This window comes from Rhipicephalus sanguineus, chromosome 10 (genome assembly GCF_013339695.2).
Source record: "Rhipicephalus sanguineus isolate Rsan-2018 chromosome 10, BIME_Rsan_1.4, whole genome shotgun sequence".
In the NCBI taxonomy this organism is placed as follows: Eukaryota; Metazoa; Arthropoda; class Arachnida; order Ixodida; family Ixodidae; genus Rhipicephalus; species Rhipicephalus sanguineus.
In genome coordinates this window covers 60,306,794-60,333,154 of record NC_051185.1, presented here as the reverse complement: position 1 = coordinate 60,333,154, position 26,361 = coordinate 60,306,794, and the positions used below count along the sequence as shown (strand labels likewise).

Genomic DNA, 26,361 nt, shown 5'->3' with positions numbered 1-26,361 from the left:
TCAAACTATCTATTGGAGACTAGAGCTGCCTTAAACACTTCGGAATTTCAAATTTTACGCGATGAACCATATGGAGATCTAGAGTATACTACAGAGGATCGGTAAATTTAGCTTCCACGAGGACGAACAAATGACAGCCTAGTCTTAAAAAGGAACCAAGAAAGTCGCGTTCACGTTATTCCGAAACCACATCTTCACGTGCAAAGACATTGAAGGGCCATCTATATCAAACCTCGCCACACTGTACAATTCGTCACCTAGTGGGTTCCGATTGGATCCAAGGGCTGCTACGGCCGCTGTCATTAGTTCAAAATTCCATCATTACCGAATCGGAAACTATACCAGAATTTGAGGATGTTCCCATAGCACCACAGTCATTTCATGACATGGCAATTCCTAACGTGGGCAATTTTGATTGAGCTTCTTTTTTCGATAATATTTAAGAACTGTGGCCCCGAAAAAGAAAGCTTTGTGCATAACGCCGACGCACTGTTTATAGTAAATGAAACGACAGCGGGTCCAAGCCACGTACAGCGTCTCGTATATATTGTCACGTGGTTGTGACAGTATATACAATACTGCAAGTCAGCCTAGTTCGAACACATTCATCTTTCCCAAAGATACACAGACGAGCGTTGCGCTCGTCTTTGTGTATCTCTTATTTGTCTCCCTGTGCTCGCGCAAATTCGTGAAGATGAACATATACAAAACACACGCGTGGCGCTTAACTAGGTGCTTACCTCTGACTGCACAGTGGGGCTACGAGCTGCGGTTGTCGCCGCTAGGCGGTGGTGCTCGTCGCCATCAGGGGACTCCTCCTCGTCCTCGCTCTCGGACAAGCTCTCGTAGCTGCTCTCAAGGCTCGCGCTCACCTCTTGGTTACGGAACCTGGACAGAGAGAGGAAGTACGTTTTGTTTACATTATTGCTTCGCGTTTCGTACTCCCAAGTCAGATTCGTTTTACCAGCGGTAAGTTCACGGCAGTTCAAAATGAAAATTTCAGTAGGTTGCCGTAGTTAGATGCCACAAGTTACACTAAGTTGGAGGTTAACAGTGACGCTTGTGACCAAGTTAGGAAGCACACTTCAAGCGATGGAGCGAGGAATGTTGAGCGCAGCGCCAGAAGACTAGACGACAGTTCAGTGGACTACATAACAAATTGGGGTACTTGATATTTGGGATTATATTAAGAGAAAAAAAGAACCTGAGCATGTAATGTAGCGAGTAATACACAAAACCATTTATATATTACAGTTCCAGAGCGAAGGCAGGTGAGGGATGGACGCTCTTAGGCGGCAAGGTTATTGGTAATGTGATCTCATACGTGGCTCCTACAGAGTAGCACTTCTCGTAGCCAACTAGATGTGACAATTACTTACATTTCTTTGCAAACTCAGCAGACAAGGCCACTTCCGAGTTTCGCAGTGCAGTTGTTCCTTTTATGTGCCAGGCTTTCTACCGAATAACTAGACCTCATATATTGGGTTATCCGTAGGACAAGTTGATATCGCAAGTGAAATTACAGCTGCTGCATTGACATGGTAGTCCTTATAAATAGACACGAGATACCAAAGGTCAGATCGTCTTCCTCAGAGGCGTCATAGTGGTAATTCGAAGAACTAGGAATGTCAATGAAGCCAGCGTATCGTAAAGGGACTTAGTTTGGTCGAGGGGATGATGGAAGCTTGATCGGAAGAAAAGTCCTCGAACAAGGTAAGTCGACACACTATGGGACTTACCTTAAAGGAGTACTGACACGAATATTTTCAGTTCTCGTTTTTTTGCGTCAAATGAAAGGTCAAGCCCTCAAGAGCCTAGAAAAGATAGTGCTAAGCGCGAGTGCACCCTAAAAAAGTAATTAGAGTATGTTTTTAAAAGCTAGTTTCGGTTCCTACTGTACCCTGACGTCACAACACGGTACGAGCTCCTCGTCACGTGCTCGCACAATATATAGTGACGTTTCCTCGGCCGCTCCGCACCGTGGATCCATTGGTGACGCACAAGCGGCCATTTTGGAAGTTTTGATGATGCACAAGCTGCCATCTTGGAAGTTTTGGTTCCCAACGTCATCACAACTAGCCAGACTGCTGCGTGAAGTCATAAGAATTTGTACTGTAGCCTGACGTCAAGCTAGTGTCGATGTCAGTAGGTGCGCCGTGGAAAAATTGACTTTATTATCAAATTAAAATATTTTATCAGCATTTGCTGAGCTTCACACTTACTCAGAGCCGTCTCTACATACAGGAGATTTGTATGGCAGAGTAAACTCGCCTTTGAAAAAAAGTGTCAGTACCCCTTCAAGGCTGGCATACATGGGCCGTTTTGCCGGCGTCCGAGCGACGAAGTTCGTGCGACGGAGAACACGCGACGCCCGGTGGCGTTCTGCGCGTCTATTGCGACACATCGAAGATGCTGCCTCGTGCCGACGCGCCCTTACTTGACGCCCGAAGTTCGTCACGAAATGTCGCTCTATATACCAGCGTTTCTAGAACGTTGCTATGTGCTACGGCCTTTACTCTGGGCAAGGTACCTTGGCAAATTATGGAACTTATCTTTGGTACTTACGAGAACAAGTTTCATAGTTTTTCGAGCTACCTTGCACAGACTAAGACAAATCCCATGGCGTGTGGACTTCCCTTGTTCAAGGATTTGCTATCCCTGCTAAGGTTGAAGACTGGGCGTGGTAGTATAGCATCACTCTAGATTGTATAGCGCAACTAATCGACGGGACACCAGCCGTTGAAATTGCGCCTGGGGGGCGCCTGTGTAAGCATGGCCTCAGTTGATCTCAGTAAAAAAGAAATCAATTTCCCCGCGTGATACTTAGAAATTGTGCATTATTGTTCATCCTTTCGCTTCACCTCAGTAAAATGATTACGTGACTAGGCGGCTTGGCATTGGTGAAAGACTGCTTTGTGCAATTTTGTTTGCTGTTGTCTTCTTAACTTTTGTCAAAAAAAAATCGAAATTTTCATTTACTATTGCACATACTGATAACAAACACTTGTCGGGCCTGTAGCCAAAGGATAGTCGTGGGTCTGAATGTTGAAGGTCGCTCGCTCTACCCCCATTTATCTTTCTGTATTAATTCCGCGAAAAGGGGGAAAATATTCACTGTTGAAAGTTCGACCTGTGCGTTCCTTTCTTGTGTCACGTCGATTAGTTGCGCTTTACTATCTACAGTGATTTCCAATCCCGTCGAGCCCCCACCTGCCCTTGAGCTTCTGTCTGTATTTGAGGGACCACCTCGATCCTGCCTCACCTGAATGTGTTGGTCTCCCCGCAGTACTCGAAGTGCGTCCTCGTTGTGGTGAAATGGAACGAGGAGCTCATCCGGCTCGGAATGCCGCCGAACGCGTTCGTGGCGCTGCCGCATGCGCTGGCCTGCAGCGTCGTCGGGAACTCGGAGAACGGGCGCGGGGGTTTCGGCCTCAACTGGGGCTCGGACACGGCGTCGCTCAGGAAAGCGCCACTGGCCCTGGAAAGATGGGACGATGGCAGCATCTGCTTCAGTGGTGAACTATGCAAAGCACACTGCACGCATCAGCAGCATCACAGACAACAAATAATGATAATTTGTAGAAGTTGAAGTCGCAATGGTTGTGGAAGACGGGGACCTGGATACAAGAACAACAACCGCAACAACAACAACAACAACAACAACAACAACACAACAACAACAACAACAACAACAATAATAATAATAATAATAATAATAATAATAATAATAATAATAATAATAATAATAACGAGGAGGAGGAGATGAATATGGAAATCCATGCCATTACGAACTTTAGTGGAGGGAAGGCAAAAAAGAATTAACTCGCTATAAAGCTTAGTAGAGCAGACAATTGGGCGAGATGGTTAGGATTCATCTTAAAAACGGTGCAAGCATCACACGAACAAGCTTCTTATATTAAGCTGAAAATCTCCGCATAAGAGGTTCCCATAATGGTGCACACATAGCCCGATATACCAGCTGGTGCCTAGCCAGGGGGGTGAAGGGCTAGACCCGCTTTCCTCAAAGTTGCTTGACACCCATCGTATGTATACGTATATTACGTGCACACTAACGCAGACGCTCATAATTCCGCATATGCCAGTGTCCCTTCCCCTTACTCATTCTTTCAGTAAATATCGAGCCTAACAAACCGCTTTGTGGCACGGCGTCCTAATTTAGAGGCGCGACTTACTTTTGCCAATTCTGTGCACTATTGGCAATGAAGGTACTACCGAACACTGAGCAGACGGCTGTATGGTCAATTAAGCATTTTTGTTGCCTAAAGTTTCGCGATAGAACTTATGGTTGAAACATTTTGCTGCCCACGATCGCTTTGGTGGAGGCAGTACCGTGTTTATAGGGGCCCTGGCCCCAAATTTCAACCATGTAGTTTTACGTTCCAACGCGCTCCTGTATTGTGCTCAGATGAATGCAAAAATGTTTTTGGGGATAGACGCTCGCAAACAGAAGTGATTGAACTTACAGATTCAAAATAAAAGCAGACGACCCAAATTGACATACCCTTTCGAATTTCACTCACCCAGTGACGTGTCAGTGTGGTTTTGTCTGCTTCCAACTCAAAACGCGGCTCACATTTTGCTGTACCAGAACGCTGCAGCACATGGTGACCTTCCTGCCGCAAGCGGGCGCCGCAATTTGTGACGGATTCGGTGTCGCACAATTTAGCCGACGACTCTATGTGCACAAATGAGAGGTCAAAACACGTCAGAAACGGAGAGCTCCTCCGACTGGACGGACATTGAACGCCAGCTCCCACGAGGAAGCGACGCGCTATGCGTTGTTACGTACGAAGACATGCCGCTAGAAGTTCCAGGGACGCCACCGAGAGACCAATGCCACAAGAAGACGACCGCGATGAGGGCCATACAGGAATGCGTAATGGAACGCGGAGGAATGAGAAACGCGCCCAAACTCAAGTCAACACAACTAATCTAGGTGGTGTTGCTGAAGTTGACTGAACAAAATAACGCTGGTAGGTGAAAACTATAACACCAGCAGTTGACAGTGCAGGGAAATTCGGTGTTTTGCCATAGAGGAATAAATGATTTTGCCCTGATGCAGAAATACAAAGGACGATGCGTTGATGAAGGCTGCGCCTTGCGCAGACTACAGTTACTGTATATGACTCATTTAAAGGTAGCATATAGAGTAAATCTAACGGAGACCATTCGACAGCGCTGCAGTGGTCTAGAGAACCACAGAAATTGAAATTGATGGACAAATTGGTGTCTTTTTCACAGCTCCAACAAGTATTAAACTTATTACAATTTGTAAATTCCTCGCAATGTGTACGTCGAAAGCGTGCGCAATATATTCTTCATTTTCGGCCAAGCGAAATACCCAGCATAAGCTGAGCGATACCTCACTTCCGGCCGCAGAAATCATTGATGTACGACGCTGCAGTCGCCGCGCAAACCCACTTCGGGAAAAGATTACAATAACGAACGCGTCGCACTCCCCGATTTTACTGGTTCCACAGCAGTCACCAAGACCCATAGCAAGCAAACGGTCGATAAAGAGAAAATACGTAATTTGGGTCGAAGGGCCTTTTTAACGAAACGTCGGACATCGGGCGACTCGGCAGGAATTTCCGAAAATTTTTTTGGCTTTTCAGAAATGCTCGCTGACAGCAGATAACTATCGCATGTAACTTGAGCGGGTCGTTGAATTCGGTTTATTAAGAAATATAGCATGACTGGATGCAAATAATTAGACAATTATTTACGTTGCAATTGCAATAAATTGCTGTAAAATACGCTATAATTTATTCTAGCACTTACACTAGCACTTTAAATTTCATTTACAGATACATGGCGTAACGTTATGTAAATTTCAGGCATTTATTGTCAGTCGATGATAATGCCTGTCGCAATGGAATACAGTATAAGCCCTTGTAATACGAAAATGACCAATCCAGGAAATACACTCACTCAATAAACTGCTCACCTGTCCCAGAACGGGCAAGCCCTGAGAAGCGCCCTCAAGTCCGCAGAGCCCATGGAGAGGGCGTCCGGTTCGGGAGTCCTTACGAGGGCCTCCCTGAGGTCACCCTCACTGGACGACGCCGTGGGGCCACCGGCGACGCCGTTAGCGGTCGCTCCTTCGGGCTCCGTGAAGACGCCCGAGTCGCGGTCGCTGCTGGGGCCCCCTCCCGACGACGTCGACGAGGCGGGGGCGGCGCCCCCACTGCCCATGCAGGTAGTCGCACCGCGTACCCGGCAGGACTCGATGCGCAACAGCCGCGCGAAGCTGTCCCTGTTCTTCTTGACAAAGTCGGCCAGCTGTTCCTCGGTGGCGCTCGCACAGCGCAGCCGCGCTTCCTCCAGGAAGCTCTCGAAAGGGGGCGCGCCGCGGTCGCCCGTCGCGGCGACGTCTGCCGCGACGGCTTCCGTCGCGTCGGCGCCGTCCGGGACGTCGACGGCACCGCTGGCCATGCCCTGTTCGGGAAGACGAGGACGCGGAAAGAAATAACTGCGGCTTAGCTCGGCTAGGCCCGGTTATGCAAGCGAAAGCATGTTTACTTGGTCAGAGGAGGCGCTGACTTGGTTATGCTTGTGTACCCTCGTAGCCGAAGCACAGTTTGCCAATCGTACGATATGACTAGTCGAACATTCCGTACTGCGTGCACTCACTAACGTCGTTTCGTCAGTTTTCAAAACCGTCTCCGCTGCGGATGCCAGAAACGCCAGGCCCATAAACCACCAACAGACGCTCGCGTGCTCCCCTGCTAGCAGATGCGCGCGCTCATTGCGTGTTCACCTAGGACGCTGAGGAAAGGCATTCGGAGAGGTGGACCAGTGCCTCCTCTATTTTAAAGACGATAGTCTTTCTTGGGGAACTTAAACGCACAAATTTTGGTCTGTCTTTCTGTCTGTCTGTCTTTCTGTTTGTCGGCACGTCCCTCGATTCAGCCACTCGGCCAAAGTTGAACCACTTGCCCAAGGGCCAGCCGTCTTGAACTGGTACGGCTGTTCATACTTGTGAACGTTGTCGATCAAAAAGTAAATATCATGCATATCTGAGGTGCAACATCACTAGGTAAGTATTAGGTGGCGTGTTCCTTTAATAGAAAATGCATACATACGTAATTTTAAGGACCCTAGTTTCTTAAGCTGCGCTGAAAATGCATAAGAATGGAAGCTTGAGCGAGTTGGTATGCGTTCATCTTTGTTGAAACAGCGCTCACTAGACGACGACGAAGTAAAAGAAGGCACAGGACAGGCGCTGCCTGTCCTGTGCCTTCTTTTACTTCGTCGTCGTCTAGTGAGCGCTGTTTCAACAAAGCTGAAAATGCGACTGCGCTGAAATTTGCCTTCCTCCGTGCCCTTCGCACGAGCTCATTGTTGTGTTTCGGTTTCGGTTCTGTATTGCACTGTACGAATGCCATGGGTTGGTGTTGAAAAACTTTAGTTTTGAGAAGGCCAAGAAGGTGAAAAAAATATTTAAAAAATGAAAAAGCAGCGTTGTGGGCGGCCTTCAGGCTGCCGGTTGTGGGCGCCGCTCTGGCGTTCCTGTTTTACCCAGGCGACGTGTAAATAAAAGAGTGTGTGGAGAGTACTCGTTGAGTGCGGACGTTTCTCTGCTAAGGTCTTCGCCTGCTGCTGCGCCGGGACTACCAGCACGCAACACAGCACTCATGTTTCCCGACGTATTGCCAGATGGCGTCCATATCTCACACAGCGCCTCTTCTATCGTCTTTACACGACATTTGCAGCGAAGCACGCAGATACGCGGCCAATTTTTTTTTTCAAAATATATAGGAGGCGCTGGGTGGACAAACGAGCTGACGAACGCGTTCGCTGCAGGCTCGTGCACAACTCCAACGCCAAAACTAAATTTCGCGCAGCTTCTCCCGGGGTATCCGTTCTTCGCTTCAAGGCCACGCGGAGATACACATCGAAAATTGCTCGACTAGGCCAGTTAAGCTCTCGCTTTTAAAACGGGACTTTTTGCATTCAGAAGCCTCGACTGTTGGGCTACTTCGTCTTGTGTTCATCTTTGTTTGCTCTTATTGCTTTTGTCAAAGAGTATGTGCAGGCATGGTGACCCTTTCGGTGTCAGTTGCCAGCCTGTCGAAGGAAATAATTACATGTATTTCTGTATAAACGTTAACGCATTCGTAAATTTTGAGTAACTCTATCCGTTTAACGGTGTGTGTGCGTGTGTCCGTGTGTTTGTCTGCGCGTGTGTGTGTGTGTGTGTGTGTGTGTGTGTGTGTGTGTGTGTGTGTGTGTGTGCGTGTGCGTGTGTGTGTGCGTGTGCACGTGCGTGCGTATGTGCGTGCGTGCGTAAATAAAGGTAATCAGCGCTGTTCACCCCAAATAATGGTTACATCTGTGATGGCTAGAAATGTTGATTGCTTTTAACCAGGTTGGATTGAGCATTACTACAGTTTCAACAAATATTCGAAGGGACAACGCATAGTGAAATTTAGCTGAACGTTCTGTGTTATCTACCCGTCCCAAATGGCGAAGAAATTGTCCACTGTTCATTCCAGTAACATTTACTCGGAATAATGTTAAACTTAGGCTTTAAAAGTTCCTGAAACGTGTGTACATGTTCAAATAAATGTGCATATATTGCCTTTGTTTCAGTCAAATAGCGCTGGTTGTATTTAAAATGACCTGGCCATTGATATATCTGATCGTCAGGGGCATAGCCAAGGGGGGTTGGCAAGTTCGAACATCCCCCCCCCCCACCCGCCTCCTCCGAAAAAAAATTTCTGGCTACGCTACTGCTAATAGCGATTACAAAGCTGTACTTGAACGTCCTTCTCATCAAACCAGGTTGCTTGTCAATGCTATCGCTGGCCATGTGGAACAGAGCATCACACTACGATCGTATAAACAGGACATCTCACCTGTACTCCAGCGCAGTCCGCCATGGCGGAGAGCAAGACCAGGCTGCTTCTTCTTGTGTACGCAACCAGCTGGACTGCCTCGCTTCCACAGACGCCTACAATGACCCAGCGATGTTCAGTCATTGATTATATTGATAAGGTTAATGCTGCAGCTGATATGAAGATAAAGTGTTACTGCAGGCAGAGAGCCTAAATACGTAGAAAATAAGATCCGGGATATCCCTGTACGAGTTCTGCGCAGAATTCCCACGGCACACAAGTCTTATTCGCGCATTATTGCAGCCATTTGAGCGTGTTTGGTTTCGTTGCTTCGGCATTTGAACTCACTGTATGCCTCTGGGAAGTTTCTGTCCGTCAACGCGCGAGCTGCGCATGTGTGTCAGTGTTGCATCAGCATGAGGATCGCGGTGCACTTCCACTCAACTGTCACTGTCACACATATTCGATACACCTCAAATTTTTGGAATGCATGCAGCCATCTATCTATCTATCTATCTATCTATCTATCTATCTATCTATCTATCTATCTATCTATCTATCTATCTATCTATCTATCTATCTATCTATCTATCTATCTATCTATCTATCTATCTATCTATCTATCTATCTCGTACTTGGGTTCAACAAAGTGCAGGAAACCAGTTTTCCTTCTCACCCGATGCGTGCCCACCGGCGCCAGACACTATGGAGCAACGACGGGGCGGCGTCTCAGACTCGAAGCTGCCGGACTGCGACGACCGCTGACGAAGCAGCAGCGTCCAGCGGGACAACCGGCGCGAGGCAGCCCCGTCCGGAGAACCGCAGCCTCCCTCCCCTCCCCGCATGGTGGTGAACGGCGAAACACACGATCGTCCTGCAGCAGAGAGAGAGAAAGTGTTGTAGACAACCCAAAGAACTGGTTTGAGATTGAACGAAGACAGTGCCGCTGTTGCGACAGCTCATAGCCAAACATTACCCAAAATTCGAGATCATTCAGCCATTTATAGCCGACCATTAGCCATTATTAAGGCGAAAGCCTTAGATGCCTCGTCAAACGCGAAAAGTGACCGTCGGCGTCAACACGAGTGATGCTGAAGATCATCAACACGTGATGACGTAACCCTATGGCGTCATGATTATGTCATAAGTTACCAAAATTTTTGACGTCATCACGACCTCACTTTGACGTTGCATAACGTGACGTCACATGACCATCGCTTGGCCAAAGGTGGGCCGATCCCGGAGGCAGTGCAAAACCACGCGAGGTGCACAAAGCTTCAATATAATCGACTGAGAAAAAAAAAAAGAAGATGGCTTTCGCCTTGGAGTCGCCTTAGGCAATTGCATAATGGGACCGTGTGGCTTTTTTAGCCAGTGTGTATTATCCAATACTAGCCAACATTTGAGATAACCTAGACAGCGCTAGTGCTCATCCAGCCAAAGTCCGGCAGCACTAGCAGACATGTGTCAACAGTAAGCCTAGAATAGACTTAGCCAACACTAACCAGTGCTAAGTAATACTGGTAGTATACGAGTGAATATGGGAGTTGATTTCGGTCAGAAATGTTCGTAACGTGTTCCGGAATTGTGGAACGGCTGGTTAACAACCTTAATTTTATATACGATCAGCCCCTGGCATTGATGACGCGGGCAAAAGGGCAACGCGGTGGCTTGTATTAGTATCAGGAGCACTTAGAAATCGCACACAAACCTAGGCGCACTCTCGAAGATCGTTTCCTCGATGTTGGTGGAAGAGACATGTTCGGAAAGACACTAAACAGTTTCAGTTGGGCTTCCAAACACCTTTGCGTATGCGGGCAGACATCCTTTTCCAGCAGCTGCCTTGCGCACGCACGTACGCAGAGCTAAAACTCACTGTTTTAGTGCCGGGGGTTCTCGCCGACTATTTTAATTTCTCATTAGGGTGTGCAGTAACCATCAGTGAATTTTTTTTTCGCCTTCCAGTGAGCTACGAATGTCACGCACCACCGCGCAAAGGAACAAACATCAGGTGAAAGAACAAAAGGTGGACGGACACCTGTTTGGTAAAACGCACTAATAATGTTATACCATCACGTACTGATGTAGATTATAACGGCTGCGGTCGCTTCTACTAGCAAGGCCGGCAGGCCGCTTAATTAATCATAAATCAGCTGAGCGTAGAATTTCATTAATTGGAGAGTCACCATCTGAACTTATGTCGCATTTCAGCGACCTTAAGTGCACACCAAGTTTCGATGAAGACCTAGCTTTTTTTTTTATAAACAAGTACAAAGAAACGCGTCTTTTTGTGCATATCAGACTTGGCATATAGTATACCATGTATTAGTGGAAGTGTATGCATGGGGAAGCCTTGTCAATTTCGGCGATCAAGGTGGCGAACACCGATAAAGGCGCACGAAGTAAATACGGCTTGGAGCCGGTACGCATGCGCGAACAGCCGGGTATAGTGTATAAAAGGCAGTCAAGAAGCGGCCACTTGTAGACTGCCCGTCACATTGCAATCGGACGCTATGCTGGTCGTGTCCGAACGAAGATACGCGTATGCGTTGCATGGCATAAATCTCCCGTAAGTACCTTTGACGCCATGTATATACGGTCACCATAGTTTTACCCGGTTGGTGCATAATAGCATTTCAAGTCGCGCCTGGGTGCCTTTTAACGTATTTATGTCTCTTCCCAACCGCAGGTCAAGCCTGGACAATCCGACGAACATCGTGGCACTACCCTATGGTTTAACGAGGCATCTAGCTGTCCTCGCTACTACAGCTTCGGCAACTGCGTCGTCGGTACAAGCTTCGGCAACAAACACTTTGAGGTGGGCCCTGTACACATACCGTGGCACGGTCATTAACTTCAGCTAAAACCGATTGGCGAAATTGTCAAAATTATTAGCATCATTCAATTTGGCACGAAGTGCTTTAGACGGCCGTAGCCACAACGGGTCGTGCCCGTGACGGAAGCGGAGAGGACGGGGTGGGATTTAAAGGTTGAGGGTTAGCGAACACTAGGCAGGCTACAGCTGGCAGTGGTCCTCCTTCCGCTGACGACACGGTCATCGGCCCGTTCCGAATGCCGCTGCTTCCCGACCACAATTTCACGCTAGAGCGCTCCCGTGCGGGAACGTCGGGAAGTAAATGGCATCCGGAATGTTAGGGACATTTGCAGGTCGTCACTGAAGAATGGACGTTGCCATCGGACCGCAGCGCGGCGCGCTGTGGCCAAAGTGGGTGTCCGCTTTTTTGTTTCTTGCTTATTCGGTTACTAGTTGGCTTGGACCTTCGTTCCTTGCTCTTTTCGTGTGTCGCGCCGTGTTTTTCACCGCTGGACGCGTAGACAATCTCCTAAGAGTCCATGGCTACGAAAGCGCTTGTCACGGTGAGTACGCGCTTTCTGTCCCCTTTCGTCTTTTAGCAAGAGGTCTCTTTGTATTTTCAGATACGACCGGTGGACCATCGACTGACGCTAGCGACATCGATGTACCCGGTTACGTCTCGGACAAAAGACGTCCACCGCCTTTGCTCTCACGGCTGCCTGTCTGCACGATCGTCGCGGCTGCTGGCATCGTGATAGCTCAAGAAAGCTGCCATCCCATATCTGCATCGCGACAACTGTGCGTACGTACAGAGTTCTTCCAAGCCGTGCCGTAAATTTTTGTTGGCGGGTGATCAATGAAATGCTCGCTTGGCGTTTCAGTTGGAATACTGGTGCCCCTTCCCCACTCCATAGTGTGCCATTCAGCGCCTGACCGCGTCTGCACTTCTGCTGTTGGTGGCCTGTTACGTCAAGAAACCTGCTATCCCAGTTCTGCACTACGTAAATTGCGCGTAAGTAGCGAGTTCTTTCCACCCGTACAGAAAATGTTTGCTGGTGGGTAATTTAAAAAATACCTCTTGTCATTTCAGTACTGCAGCTTTCGCCATCAGGCGCACACGGTGGATTTTTCCCCCCGCCAGGACTTGTTCTTGGCGGATAAGTCCAGCTCCTGTGGCATCGTGGTCTACCACGTCTACGTCTCTACCTCACGGCTGCTGTTGTCCTGAGGACCGCAATCCCCACTCTGCACTCCATCAACAGCTCGTGTAAGCATACTGCTGCTCCAATTATGACCCACCTAGCCCTCGTCAATATGATACTACACGACTTGTCCTGTGGTATTATTTCCTTTCGTGTCGCTGTTCTCGTCGCACTGTTTTATCATCTGCTCTAAGCGAGATCTTCATACCTATAGTGCGACCTTGACCTGCTGACAGGTGCTTGACAAGATGTTTGCTTGTCGTTCCCAGGCCTTCCCAGCAAGTTGCACGTCATGACCCATCCCGGTGGAGCTGCAGTCCATCACATCTAGTGCTGACAGCGGCGCTCCACGCCTCGCTCTTGCCATTCTTCACGCCGCCATTACGCCAAAAGTCTTCAGCCACGACGCTACCACACAAGCACTTCCAAAAAACAGCGCGACGTCGTTGTGACGCAAGTTGCTCATCGTACGACCACGAAGTAGTTCATTCTACCATCTGTATGATATCTGGACCAATAGTTCCTGGCTAGCCACACGCCCTTACACCTGATCTGTGTTACGCTGCTACGGCGCTAGAGGCTGCCTCTAGCATCGGGTTTATCTGGCAGTCTTGCTTGTAAAAGGTTGCATTTACAATCTGTGCTTTTCGAATGGTACGCTGCTGCTGGTTTGAACATTGCGAAGCTGCGCGCCTGTGTATGTGTTTGTATGCATGTGCGCATGTCTGTGTTTGTACTCGTGCGATGCTGCGTGTGCGATGCGCTTGCATGCTTGCTGCGTTCATTCCATTCGGTAGTCGACTCGATTGTTGCGATGCAATTCCAATCATGGCAAGTCCGGTGTAATCGGTGGATTCCTTCAGGGTTGCTTTTCATAGCTCAGTGAGTCGCTTTATAGTTTTCAGCAATTCTTGCAGGATTTGAGCTGGACATCTTGATTACTTGCAGGGTGCCGAGTTGTCGATTATCTAGACACAGGTTAATTCAGATATATTTCATTATGGCATCGATATCATTTGCTCATCCTTATTCTTCCAATCATTTCATCACTGGCAAGCATTCCAAACAGCATCAATGTACCATTCAAAAGCGTAGCATGCCGCTACTTGTGACCTCAGTACTGTGACCTCAGTACGGTTATTCCTATATCAGTGTGTTCATTAAGTCAAGTTGATGGCAGGTGGGCAGGCTCATTCATGGTACTTGCTAGCGGCAAAACAGCGTACTTCTCTTCAAGACCGGGCAGACTGCCTTCTTGTACACTTGTTTCGCGTTGTGCACTCACTTGCCATTGTAAATTCACTGATTGCACATTTCCACCATACGTACTTGCTTTAGTTTTTTTTTCTATTTGGAATGAAGCGAAATAAAACACTACTGTTACCATTCCCCTCTTGTATTGTTTTTTCCTTGTGTGAAACGACCATTGGCTTCCCATGCTGTGGTATTATTACATACAGAGTTACATACGTGACTTCCTACAGTAAATTAATGCGCCCTGTTGCTTGAAGCGTCATAAATTTCCCTGTTCTTTCTGGTGCGTCTAGTCGATGTCGTGGTACTTGTCTGTGTTAAATTTCGTGCGCGATCTTTTGCACTTGACGTGTTTTAGGTGACACCTAGCTAGGTCCACGCGTTGACTGGATTAGATTCTATTTATATAATTAAGTCTATTAGTAAGCCTGTAGCTTCAAATAGTTATACTAGCCAAACTCCACTTGTATTGGGACAGGCATTCAAGGTACAAGTATTTCCTTCTGTGCGCTCAGAGTACGTTTAGAGCGCGCCTGATGCAGACCTTTTCTTTTTTTCGCCTACATGCTACTATCTCTAAGGCAGACGCACAACTGCTCTATAGCTGTACACGTCAGATATTTTTCTGTACGCCCTCCTTTCCGCCATAGCTGTTACTTTTCACGTGACAGTCGGTCTTTGTCTTATTTGGTTTTCCTGTCTTGGCTCTGTATTTGCACGCCTTACTTTGCTTTCTTCCGAGACGGATGCCTGCCAGTCAGCTCAGTTTGTTTATCGCTTCAGTTTTTCTTTTTCTTTGCCCTCCTTGCACCTCTCACTCTTTCGAAGTGAGGTGTCGCGCTGCTAAGCTCGAAGGCGCGGGTTCGACTCCTGGCCGCGGCGGCCACATTTCGATGGGGACAAAATGCAAGAACACCCGGTTGATTACGTTTAGGTGCTCGCTCAGGAACCCCAGGTTGTCAAAATCGGTCCGGAGCCTCCACTGCGGACTTGCTTCGTAATGAAATCGTTGTTCCAGAACTTAAAACCCCAAAAATTATTCACTACGGACACGCTGCTGAGCCGCGCACAATATTTTTAACGTGTCAAAATCCAGCAGTCTAACTTCGGTAAGATAGCTTTGTGCTGTTCACATTGTGGGTGCGTCATTCGTTATCCTTCTCATCTATAGGCACGCGCAGGATTATTCGGGGGGGGGGGGGGGGGGAGGAGGCAAGCGCTCCACCTCCCCTTTTCTAAGGTCGAGCTTGAAAGAAAACTACAAGCTTCTTCGCAACGCATGTAAGAATGAAATTGGGAGCGATGACGGGCTTCTCAGAACGGCCTGTTTTTGTTCACCGGCTTTCTGCTGCTAAAGAGAGAGAAAAGGTTTATTATGGCAGAAAAGCTGAGAGGTCGGCCTGAATCAATGTTCTGGCCTGCTACTTAGCAGTAGGAAAGGGGAGAGTGGTAGTATAGAGAGTGGAGAGAAGATGCGGATGATGATGATGGAAAAAAAGTGGCGACGAAGTAAGTCCTTGAATGTCCAAAAACTATTTACAGTCTCTCGTCGAGCTCTGTATCGCGCAAAAACATGTTCAGCGCTTTCAGAATATCGCGCTGATGACATGGCGGTGGTCCCAACAGAACTTTTTCTGTAACTTGTTGCTTCGATGACAACAAGACGGCCGCCATTGAATTTCTTTGCGTGAGGTATCGTGGGCAGACGCACAGGAGGTGTTCGATAGTCTCAGGAGTGCCACACATCTCGCAATTGGGACTGTCGGCACGGCCGATAAGGTGTAGGTAACGGCGAGTGAATGCCACACCTAGTCGTAGTCGGTGAAACAAGCTTGTAATACACCTTTTCATGGTTGGTGGGATTCTAACACTCATATCTGGGTCAAGTTCGTGAAGCCGGCGGTGACGATGGCTTGGTAAAGACCAATATGCTGCTGTAGTCTCACTCAGGAGTGTGTACACTACGGTGTTAGTATCTGGTCGGGAAAAGTGGCCGAATTACACGATGTCGCCCTGAAAACTGGCCATCGTATCATGTGTCAGTGGGTTCCAGGGCACTGCGGTCTGCAGGGCAATGAGCAAGCCGATGCGGAGGCAAAGATGGCCCATGATAACGCCAGAGTACTGCTGCTAAACGTGGGAAGTAAACAGTTTTGGAATGCAACATCAGGGGTCCTCGGCCGCCATTGTCGTCAAAAACTTGCGTGGTCATAACCCTGCTCTTTAAACAATGAGGGGACAGGTACAGCTGAGTAAAGGTACGGGGCGGACTTGTTGCCCCCCTTAGATTAGATAGGGGGGGGAGGCGAGCGCCACCCCCCCCCTCCCCCTGTGCGCACGCCAATGTTTTCATCCTTAGAAGAGAATTCTAGGAAAAGCACAAAGCCCCGTGGTGGTTTGTTTGAGATGCGGCGGAGCTATGCGGCCGGTTACGTCAAGAAGGATCCTAAAACCAGTCGACCATTACTAAACGTAGACCACCCGCCGACAGGGTGGTGGGGTTCGAAGCGGGCGACCTGCCAGAAACCGGGCCCACGCATCGCTCTATACTGGTGAGCTCCAGTTATGGGTCACGTGCGCACTGCGCGTGCCAGGAACAAAGACGGAGTCAAGGCTTTCGCGTTGTGTTTAGAACCGCAGTGGAGCGTGACCTGTTGTTTTATATCTATCTATCTATCTATCTATCTATCTATCTATCGAGTCCTACTTCAATCCGTCAGTCTGTTTTGTTCCAATATATATATATATATATATATATATATATATATATATATATATATATATATATATATATATATATATATACAGGGCGTTTCAAGAAATGTGTCCAACCGTCTCAAAAAATCAGGAAAATGCGACATTTGATTGCTGCCTTCAGAATTAGTTTTTCTGTAGTGGCAGGGATTTTAAGATGGGTAAAGAAATTATTTGTGACTGTAATTAATAAAGTTAAATAAATTAACTTTTTAATTAGTGGAGTTAGGTGGTTGTGTCAAATGGAAGAATTGAAGTTCTTCATGCTAGAAACCCAACCCAACTTTGAGATTTCGAAAAAGCGGCCTCTAGTAATAATTACGAAGTAATCAAATTCAACCAAACTCGATGGCTTTCGCCATTGAAAGCCGTTGCATTTGGTTGAATTTCATTACGCCACAACAGTTACTAGAGGACGCTTTTTTGAAATCTCAAAGCTTGGATGGGTTCCTCTCATGAAGAACTTCAATTCTCCCATTTGACACAATCACCTAACTCCACTAACTAAAAGTTAATTAATGTAACTTTCTCAATTACTGTCCTAACTGATGTCCTTAACTACTTTAAGATTCCCACCGCTACAAAAAAAAAGCAATTCTGAAAGCCTGCAGCAAATATCGCATTTTCCAGATTTTTTGAGAAGGTTGGACACATTTCTTGAAACACCCTGTATGTGTGTGTGTGTGTCCGCTGCGGTTGTAAAGCGGTTACGGAGCTCGGCTGCTGACCCGCCGAAAGACACGGCTTCGATACCGGCCGCAGCAGTCGCATTCCGATGAATGCGATATGCCAGAGGCCCGTGTGATATTTAGGTGCACGCTAAATAACTCCAGCTGGTCGAAATTTCCGGGGCTCTTCACTGCGGTGCCTCGTAATTATATCATGTTCTGGCACGTGAAATCTCAGAAGATTTTTTTATTATTGCTATTATTATTGCTATCATGATTATTATTATTATTTGTATAATTGAAATTCCGCCGCGTGAAACCTCAGTTTGCTTGCTAATGAAAAGTGTCCCGGGCATTCTGAATTGACGAGCAACACACCGAGGCGGAAGTGACAAGGCTCAAGCATACTCATTCGCAGCTCTTATGTTACGATTCCGTTGCATTTCCATATACTCTTACTTATAATATACTTATTACGAAGCTGTCGTAATAAGGCTGGCGAAGACCGATACAAGCTCTTTGAACAACGTGATCGTCAGCCTGCCCGAACACTGCAAACCCACAGAGCCGAACGTAAAAGCAAGGGTGACTTCAATGGGATCCTCAAGCACGCAAGTTCATCTTCAGCCACTCACCGCTACTAAAGTCGACCGGCACCCGGGTGGGGGACGCTTATTAATTCCACGGCTGGCGGTTTAGTCCTTCACAATGGGAAGCGGCGCGCGCGCGCGCACGAGGGCTTTCTTGCCACGAGCCACACAGCGCCTGCAGCGGTGACCGCGGGGGCCCGCCGCCGGCTCTCACAACATATCCCAACACCGTGCTCGTCCATCGGCGCTGCCGAAGCGAGCGGCGCGACGTGGCGCCCCGTGCGGCAGCACGCGACAGTCATCGGTCGGTCGCCGCCGCCGTCGCGCGCGCGTTGCCTCGAACAGCGGCAGAAGCCAGCCGGCAAGGAGCTGCCCGAAATGGACCCCAGAGACGCCTGAGAAAGCGCGCCGTATATTTAGAGCATGGCGCGAGGCGACGCGAAGGCCTTCCCCTCGCCCCCTCTACACTGCCACCGGGATGCGAGCGCACGTCCGCGACACACGCGTCGAGCTTCGAAGGTGAGAAGGAGTCTTTCAGAGTCCGAACACCGGTCCGCCTGCCCCCCTTCTCGCCCCTCCCCCTCTCTCCCTCTAAGAGTGGAGAGGGGATGGCTCCAGCTGAGAGGAGTCCCCAAACTGACAGCACGTATACACTCGGAACCATTCAGTGAGCTAGTTCTCCGTAGGTACGTATTGACTCAGCGTTAAGGCCACCGCGAACGTACCTCTGCCGGATTTTTATGTGACGTGGACGTAGAGGGCAGAGGAAATGGAAACCGGAACATCGAGGACCGACTTCCGGCATGTGACTGAAGAACCGAAATAGGGGCTCCGAAGAGAGCAGCCCTTTCGTTGACACTGTGGATATTTAAGCAATAAAAAATATGCTTCTCTTGGATAAACAAAGGGACGCGTTCGATCTTGATACGCTTTCCGGGAACGTAATCAGGGAGTGAATGCTATATGAAGGTTGTGGACATATTCTACCGGTCGTATATGGAGCGCTTTGGCTATAGCGCAATTCTGGGAGTCAGCTCTGTAATTGCTGTCGTACTGTATTCAACTATAAACGAGTGCATAACAGATGATGTTTTTGGCGTCGTTGTAGTCAACGACACCGCTTAATTAGGCTGTAGCAATAGCGCTTAATTGCAATAGTGCTGAAGTCAGAGTGAGTGTTCTACGCGAATTTCGGTGCTCAAGTTAGCTTCACGGCGTTTCTCCACTGTATTGCAAAAGAGGTGCCTTCACAAAAATGCGCGGGATTTTTTTTTTTTTGACGTTTTATTTTTCCGCTGTTTGCCCTTGAAGCTGCGTGTTATATGCAAGGGCGGGCAATGCACGAGAAAGTACGGTATGCGTGTTGGGTTTCGGTGCGCTTAGGTGCCTTTATAAGGAAGTGTCAGAAGTATTAAGTAGAGGTGTGCAAATATTCGAGTTTCGAATACGAATCGAGTAATACCTAATAGAATAATTCGATTAGACTTTCGTATAGCTCGTGTTCGAAGTTTCGAATAATTCGACATGACGAATATCCAAAACGCGACCAAGGCCAACGGTGCAACTTGGTTAGGGTGGCGCGGCTAAAACTAACGCTAACGCAATGAGGGAAAAAACATGGCTGATCCCTCCGTCATAGGAATCGGTATAACACGAAAGTGAAACGTGTCTTCACAGAAGTAGTGCTTATTGTGTAATTATATATGAGAGCTTCTACAATGCATATTCGTGTTTGGCAGCTATAGCACCGTTTGACGTGGATACACCCATGTTGACAGCATGTCTCTTTCGCGACGACTAACGTCCATGATCATGATTAAAGCGTTGTGGTAGCTGACGGTGTGAACATATATTTGGACACAGCGAATCGTGAATCCCGCGTAAGGATGATATCAACAAGCTCATAATCAACACTGTTACCCGGTATGCACTTCTTCAAAGCGTCGTCAATTAAGGAGAGAAACGGCACGGTGTGCGCTTTCTAGTAATGGGTAGCCGACGCCTGTGCTCATGCATACATAACACACACTGCGCTTCAGCAACACGGGAGGTAGAGGTTCGTAGCCTGAGCCGCAAACGCGTGCGTCCCGCTGGCCTCTGTCTCGCAGGCGCTGCTCTCGCTCCACCAAGGCACGACATTCACCCGTCGAAATCGCGTCCTTTCTGCAACGCATATTGCAGAAGTTTTGTTAGTCGGTGCTCTCGCAATTGAAGCAGTCGGCGGCGGAGAAATCCCGTTGGTGCACGTGGAAGCTGCACTACTCCGATGAGCCAACGCACGTTCACACGAAGTCAAAGGCAAAGAACGTAACTGCGTCAAGGGTGCCTCGGCGACGCCGGCGCAGCCAGTCTACCTGTATCGAGACGCTTTAACCATGACCTCCGATATCGCGTGCGATCTCGGAGTAAGCGCTAGTAAGCGTCGATCGTAAAGCATTACTTTTCACCTCTCACAGACGGCGGCACCGCCCCGCTCCGCCCGCCGCGAAAGAGAATGTATGAAAGATATAAGGCGCGTTCGCGCCGTGCCTAGCATCTCCCGAGTTGGCTTTGTCGGTAGAGCGTCGGGCGCTTGCCGTCGTGGCCGCAACGTCGTGGGTTCGATTCCCAGCGGGGTATCTTTTTCTTGGTTTTTTCCTTTCTCGCCCGTTGGCGTCCATTTTATCAACGTCATATCCGTGACGGATGTACTTGGTGGACCCCGGCATAAAACACTTTCGTGTTAAAAAACTAGACGCCTAAAACACCGTAAGAAGGACGAAGAAGCACAGGGAAAGAGCGTCACTCGCAACTGATTTATTCTCAGAAGAAACGCAGAAAATATATATGCCGCGCCACACATGCGCACACCGCACTGCATCAGCTAGTCACTACACATCAAAAAATCACGAGGTCAATAGAAAGCATATCTAATCAAGCAACGACGAGCAAAACTCAAACTCAGACATGCGCGAAACCACTGATGTGTCACTTACACACAAGTCGCCTTTCTTCTTTATCCAAAAAGCTTCCATTAATTCCCGGGACAGAGCATCTGAGCTTTTGGCAAGAACGGAAACGCTTGAAAACCTCGCCTCACAAGAACAGTAATGGCAATGTGAAGGCAAATGTGCTGCCGAATTATTTCGAAGTGACAGCTCATGTTCCTTAACTCTGACGTTCAAACAGCGACCAGTTTGGCCGATGTAAACCCGACCACAACTAAGTGGGATTTCATACACCACGCCCACCGAGCAATCCACATAATTCGATGCGTGTTTCTTCCCACAAGTGGAGGCCCTCGGTGGTTTAGAAATACGTGGACATAGGCCAGCCAACTTACGTGGCGCAGAAAAAACTACAGGCACATTGTACCTGTTGTACAATGTGCCAACCATTGTACCAACTAGCCCAGCAACAAGCACTTCTAAGTAACGCTAACGCCTTTACAGTACTGCTTTCGTTAAAACTTTCACCGATATCCTGGTTGAAAGCGACCACATGTTTATTTTAAAGGAGATAATGCCATTTCCGTAAGCAAAAAGAACACACGAGAGAGCTATATCAAGCCCTTCACAACTCCGCTTCCGAAAAAAAAAAAAGAACGTACTTGCGCAGTTCCGTCGCGTATGCCGCAAGTGCCGTAAAACGTCTCGAATTTGGCCCGCGAAACCCTCGGTGATTGGCTTGACATGTGAAAATTTGTTCACGCTGTGCAGTCGCCATTGCCGCAATGCACCATTCGTTCAGAGACTCCCATCGTTCAGGCGCGCAGTTAAAACGCTCCTGTGAACGGGCGGCCGAAGATTTTTGGGCCTGGAGCGCTCACGACGATGAAGCACAGCATTACCGTTCTCCTTTCTTTAAATTTTCAATATTATCCTTTGTATTCGATTCGATATTCGGCATTTTTGTTCACTATTCGGCACTATTCGATTCGAATTCGATTCGAGATTAAATTTCGCTACTCGCACACCGCTAGTATTAGGACTTCGACATAGCGAAAGCATAAGAAATGTAGCGTTTCTCCCATAAGCGTGCGCAGGGCTATCCATTAGGAGGAGCAGAAGGTGGGGGGGGGGGGGGGCGAACATCTCACGGCAGCGCACCCCCGTTGGGTCGAGTTCGAAAGACTACAATCTTCGCGGTGGATGAAAAAATGAAATCGAAGCGATTCGTGCTTCTCACAACGGCCTGCCTTTGGTCCCCGGCTTTCTAGCGGTAAAAAAAGGCGAGTAAACAGGTCGTGGAACGCAACATCAGCGGTCCTCGGCCGTCATAATCATCAAAAACCTACATTTACATCACCTTATACATTAAACAATGATGGAACAGGTTCTACTGAGGAAAGGTATGGGGCAGACTTGGCGCCCCCCTCAAATAGTTAGGGGGGGGGGGAGGGTGATACGACACCTCTGCACGCCTCGTGCGCACGCCTACGGTTTCTTCGAACGCATTGGTTTTATACCAAGTCTTCAGACTCTCGAAACGCTTAATTTCGTACCGCGCTGGTCGGCAATATAGAACTAAAGTTATTTTCTTTTGTACTTGTAGAAGGACTTGCGGCATTTTCTCGAGCGCCAATTTTTACGTTAAATGTGGGAGCCTCCCATTCCGTCTTCTCGAAAAGCAACCAACCAATAAAGTCCAGCTTCCCAAAATTTTTTTTATAGGTTACTCCTCACAAACATGAACAGCTTTTCATATCACACGGTAACTAAACATAGGCCATGCGCAATTTACAGTGTTTAGGACTTTTCCTCATTACGCATATTTTCGCCTGAACCGCGGCGACAGTCAATTGAGAATGAATGAATGAATGAATGAATGAATGAATGAATGAATGAATGAATGAATGAATGAATGAATGAATGAATGAATGAATGAAGGCAATAAATAGAAAGAATGAATGATAAGTGAAAAGAAGAAAGAATTAACTGAACGAGCGGTGAAAGGTCGGCTAGTTTGTACATGTCTCGAAGAAAGGGTTAACATCCCAAACAAGGACCGAAGAAAGCACGAGCATGGGCGCTGTAAATAAAATAGAAAGAAAGAAACAAACAACGAAGGAAGCAAAGATTAAGACGGAGCGCCCAACCTTGGCGTTAAAGCGCAGCAGCGAAAGATTTATGTGCTACAAAAAGCCAGTGCTCACCTCAACAAGTACATCCACTTTTTTTTTCTCATTGTTCGAATACGCCCCGACAAAGTGCAAACCGATGTACACCCGCAACATTCTTTTTTTTTTCCTCACTTCCGTTCTTAAACCATTGATCACGTCGTCGCTTAAGACACCTGTGTTTCTTTTTTTGTTTTTTTGTTTGTTTGTTTCGAGTTGCAGGCGTGCACGACTAAACCCCTGGGAACGGTGTTAACGTGCTTCCAAGCCGTGAAAAACGAGCTCGAGACAAGTGCTACTTCGCGATTCTGCGAGCCACACAGGCAGGAAGCAGTCGTTTAGTCGAAGCCAAAGCCAAAGTTAAAACAAGTTTAAAGCCGAGCCCCGAAAGGCCGCTTTCACACTTTCTTCTTTTGTTCTGCGGGGAAGGAAAAACCTGACTGTCTCGCCATCTGTTTCTATTAAAAAGAATGGTTGAAGCGCAAAATTACAGGTAGTGCCGTATAATGCAGTCGCAAGCACTGTGCTAAGTCGACGCACACTCTGTGGATAGATGAACATTAATGATAACGTAGAATTGCTAGCCTGGCTGTTAGCCTAGCATGTTAGTACAGCTAGAAACTCGATGCATCTGAAGCTTCGAGAGAATAGGTGACGTTTGTCAAATGTACACTCACTAATAAAGAAGTAAGGAAATGAGAACTATAACATAATGTGTAAACTTGCACTACGCTTGGGACTCTGGTGTCTCGTCCCAAATGGAGTTTGAGTTTACATAACGTGTCTTACCAACTTGCTCCCCACCACACGCTCCTCGAGAACTATAACTGAGCGTGACGCATTTATTAAAAATAAAAGGAAAGGTGAGTCACCTTGCTATGGTGGCGACTGCCCTTTCCTCAAAGAGCATCAAGAAATGTAATTTTGAAATAAAATACGAAGCGGACAGAGATTGAGACAATTCTCTAAAATCCCCAAGTCGCTTTTTAAGACGAAAGCCAAAAGTGGCTCTTTGCCCGGTGACCTTAGGATAAAAGTGGCGCAAAAACCCGCGTGAAGTTATCCGAGAAGCGGCGAGCGAAACGCTTCTTGTGACGTCATCACGACGCCACCTATCGCCATAATTTGCGACGTCCTCTTGACGTCGAAAATTACGGCTGGAGAGTTGGAACAATGCAGGCGACTGAGGACGTCAAGGTAATTTTAATACCTGTCCCTCACACTGGGGCTGGCTATGTCTTGCAAGAAGTCTGGTCGCCCATTGTACAACCCAGTGCATGACCAAGTGCGCAGCGGGTATTCGCCTTCAAATGGTAGAGTGTGACATGCCACCGAATTGTATTTTTATTTAAACTATAACATTCACAAGACTGCTCTCGGTATGTTGTTTATTCATCTGTTATTGGCTGTTTTATTTGTAAATCATTCTACGTATCGGTGAAGGAAGAGAATTTTGAGGGCTCGTTTTTATGTTTGACACAACCTTAATGAAAACCAGCAGATAATGAAGCGAAGGAAGGTGTAGGGGACGCTAATTGTACTATTTTAAGTTTATCGTAGTAATTGTGGTATAGATGTGAATAAAGTCAAGTGGACGAAAAGACAACTTGCCGCCGGCAGGGACCGAAATTATATAACGGAGAACGAGATCTTGAGGCAAGATCTCTTGTTAAATTGCCAGGCATACAGAGAAGAAAGAACTTGTCTCCAAACTAAAATACGCTCAACTTCGCAAGCACCCCTAGAATTAGGGAAAATACTTGGACCAATGTCTCTGCTCCTCGGCAACGTCAGATTTTAACGCGACAGCGTTAAAGAGCTCGTTTCACAGAAAATCTGGTGTCGGCGTCTTTGTTTGCGAGCAACAGAGAGAAAACTTTATTTTAAAAAATCAGTCAATCACATCAGGCATTGCCCGTCGTCCGTAGCCGTCAGCCGGAATCCCTTGAGACACGGCAGCAGCAAGGGCTTGACTGATGATGTCCCGCTGGACGTTCGGGTCTGGGCTGCGGAGCAAGGCCTCCCAGGATTCTAGAGTGTGGGAAGCACCGTTCTGACTCGGACATGTCCACACCATGTGAACCAAATTCGCTCCCTCATCACAAAATATGCACTCGGACCGGAAAACTTCAGGGTGCAACTTGCTGTAAAGTACAGGGTTTGGAAAAACCCCCGCCTGCAACTTTCGCCACATAACGGCGTCTTCCTTACTGAGCGATCTGTCCGCACCTGGGTATACTTGCCGGTTCAGCCGGTAGTGTGCTACGATTTCATAATATGCGAGCATATCCTCACTTCTTTTTGTAAGTGCGGTAACTTGGGAGGTTCCGGGGGTCGACCGGTAAGTGAGACCTCGGGCGACCGAATGAGCCTCCTCGTTCCCTCTAAGTCACTGGTAAGCTGGTGCCCAGACGAGCAGAATCATCTCTCTTGGTCCTCCTATCGTGTTTATTATACGGACGGCAGTCTCCGTCACCCTTCCCGATTCATAATTTCTCACGGCGTTTTTGGAGTCGCTGATGACCACCCTGACCATCTTTTGGCTGATGGCCAAGGCTATGGCCACTTCCTCGGCCTCTGCAGTCTCGACACCACTGACTGTGCAGCACGCCATCAGGGCGCCGTTATCCCTGACCACCACTGCCATGTGTGCCGCTTTCCTCTCATATTCCGCAGCGTCTGTATACAGGACGTCCTGTCGACCGGTGTACCTGGCTTGTAATTCCTCTGCCCTTGCTTTACGTCTGCCTTCGTGAAAGGCAGGGTTCATGTTTCTGGGTAGCTGAGGTATCTTTATTTTGTCCCTGATCTGTCCCGGTATGTCTTTTGAACACACTTGCTCACAGGTGGATTCGTAGCCCAAGCTCTTTAATATTGCTCTCCCCGTTTTAGATCCGAGTAGCACTTGATGATGTGCGGTAACAGTAGCCTCCATCAGGTCATCGAGTGTGTTCGATCCCCTAATTTCATAAGTCTCTCGGTGGAAGTGTTCGGGGGAAGTCCGAGCTCGACTTTCACAATTTTTCTGATAATGGTATCGAGCTTGTTCCGCTCCGCCTGGTTTAAATTGAGGTAAAGTGCCACGTACACTATCCTACTTAATATGAAGGTTTGCACGA

At 47.8% G+C, this 26,361-nt stretch overlaps 2 protein-coding genes across 2 annotated transcripts in view; both read right to left on the bottom strand.

The window, feature by feature from the left end:
* LOC119406421 (uncharacterized) overlaps positions 1-378 on the bottom strand; it is a 6,378-nt gene extending 6,000 nt beyond the window's left edge. Inside the window, exon 1 of the mRNA XM_037673167.2 lies at positions 343-378. Coding sequence (XP_037529095.1) covers positions 343-378 — 36 coding nt within the window. The remainder of the gene's footprint in view (positions 1-342) is intronic.
* Positions 379-752: 374 nt separating this feature from the next.
* The window catches only part of LOC119371957 (FYVE, RhoGEF and PH domain-containing protein 5), a gene marked incomplete at its 3' end in the record, with an annotated part of 39,344 nt that continues 13,735 nt past the window's right edge, over positions 753-26,361 (bottom strand). The window contains 5 exon segments of the mRNA XM_037642403.2: positions 753-888; positions 3,263-3,478; positions 5,969-6,459; positions 8,883-8,977; positions 9,538-9,735. Coding sequence (XP_037498331.1) covers positions 753-888; positions 3,263-3,478; positions 5,969-6,459; positions 8,883-8,977; positions 9,538-9,706 — 1,107 coding nt within the window.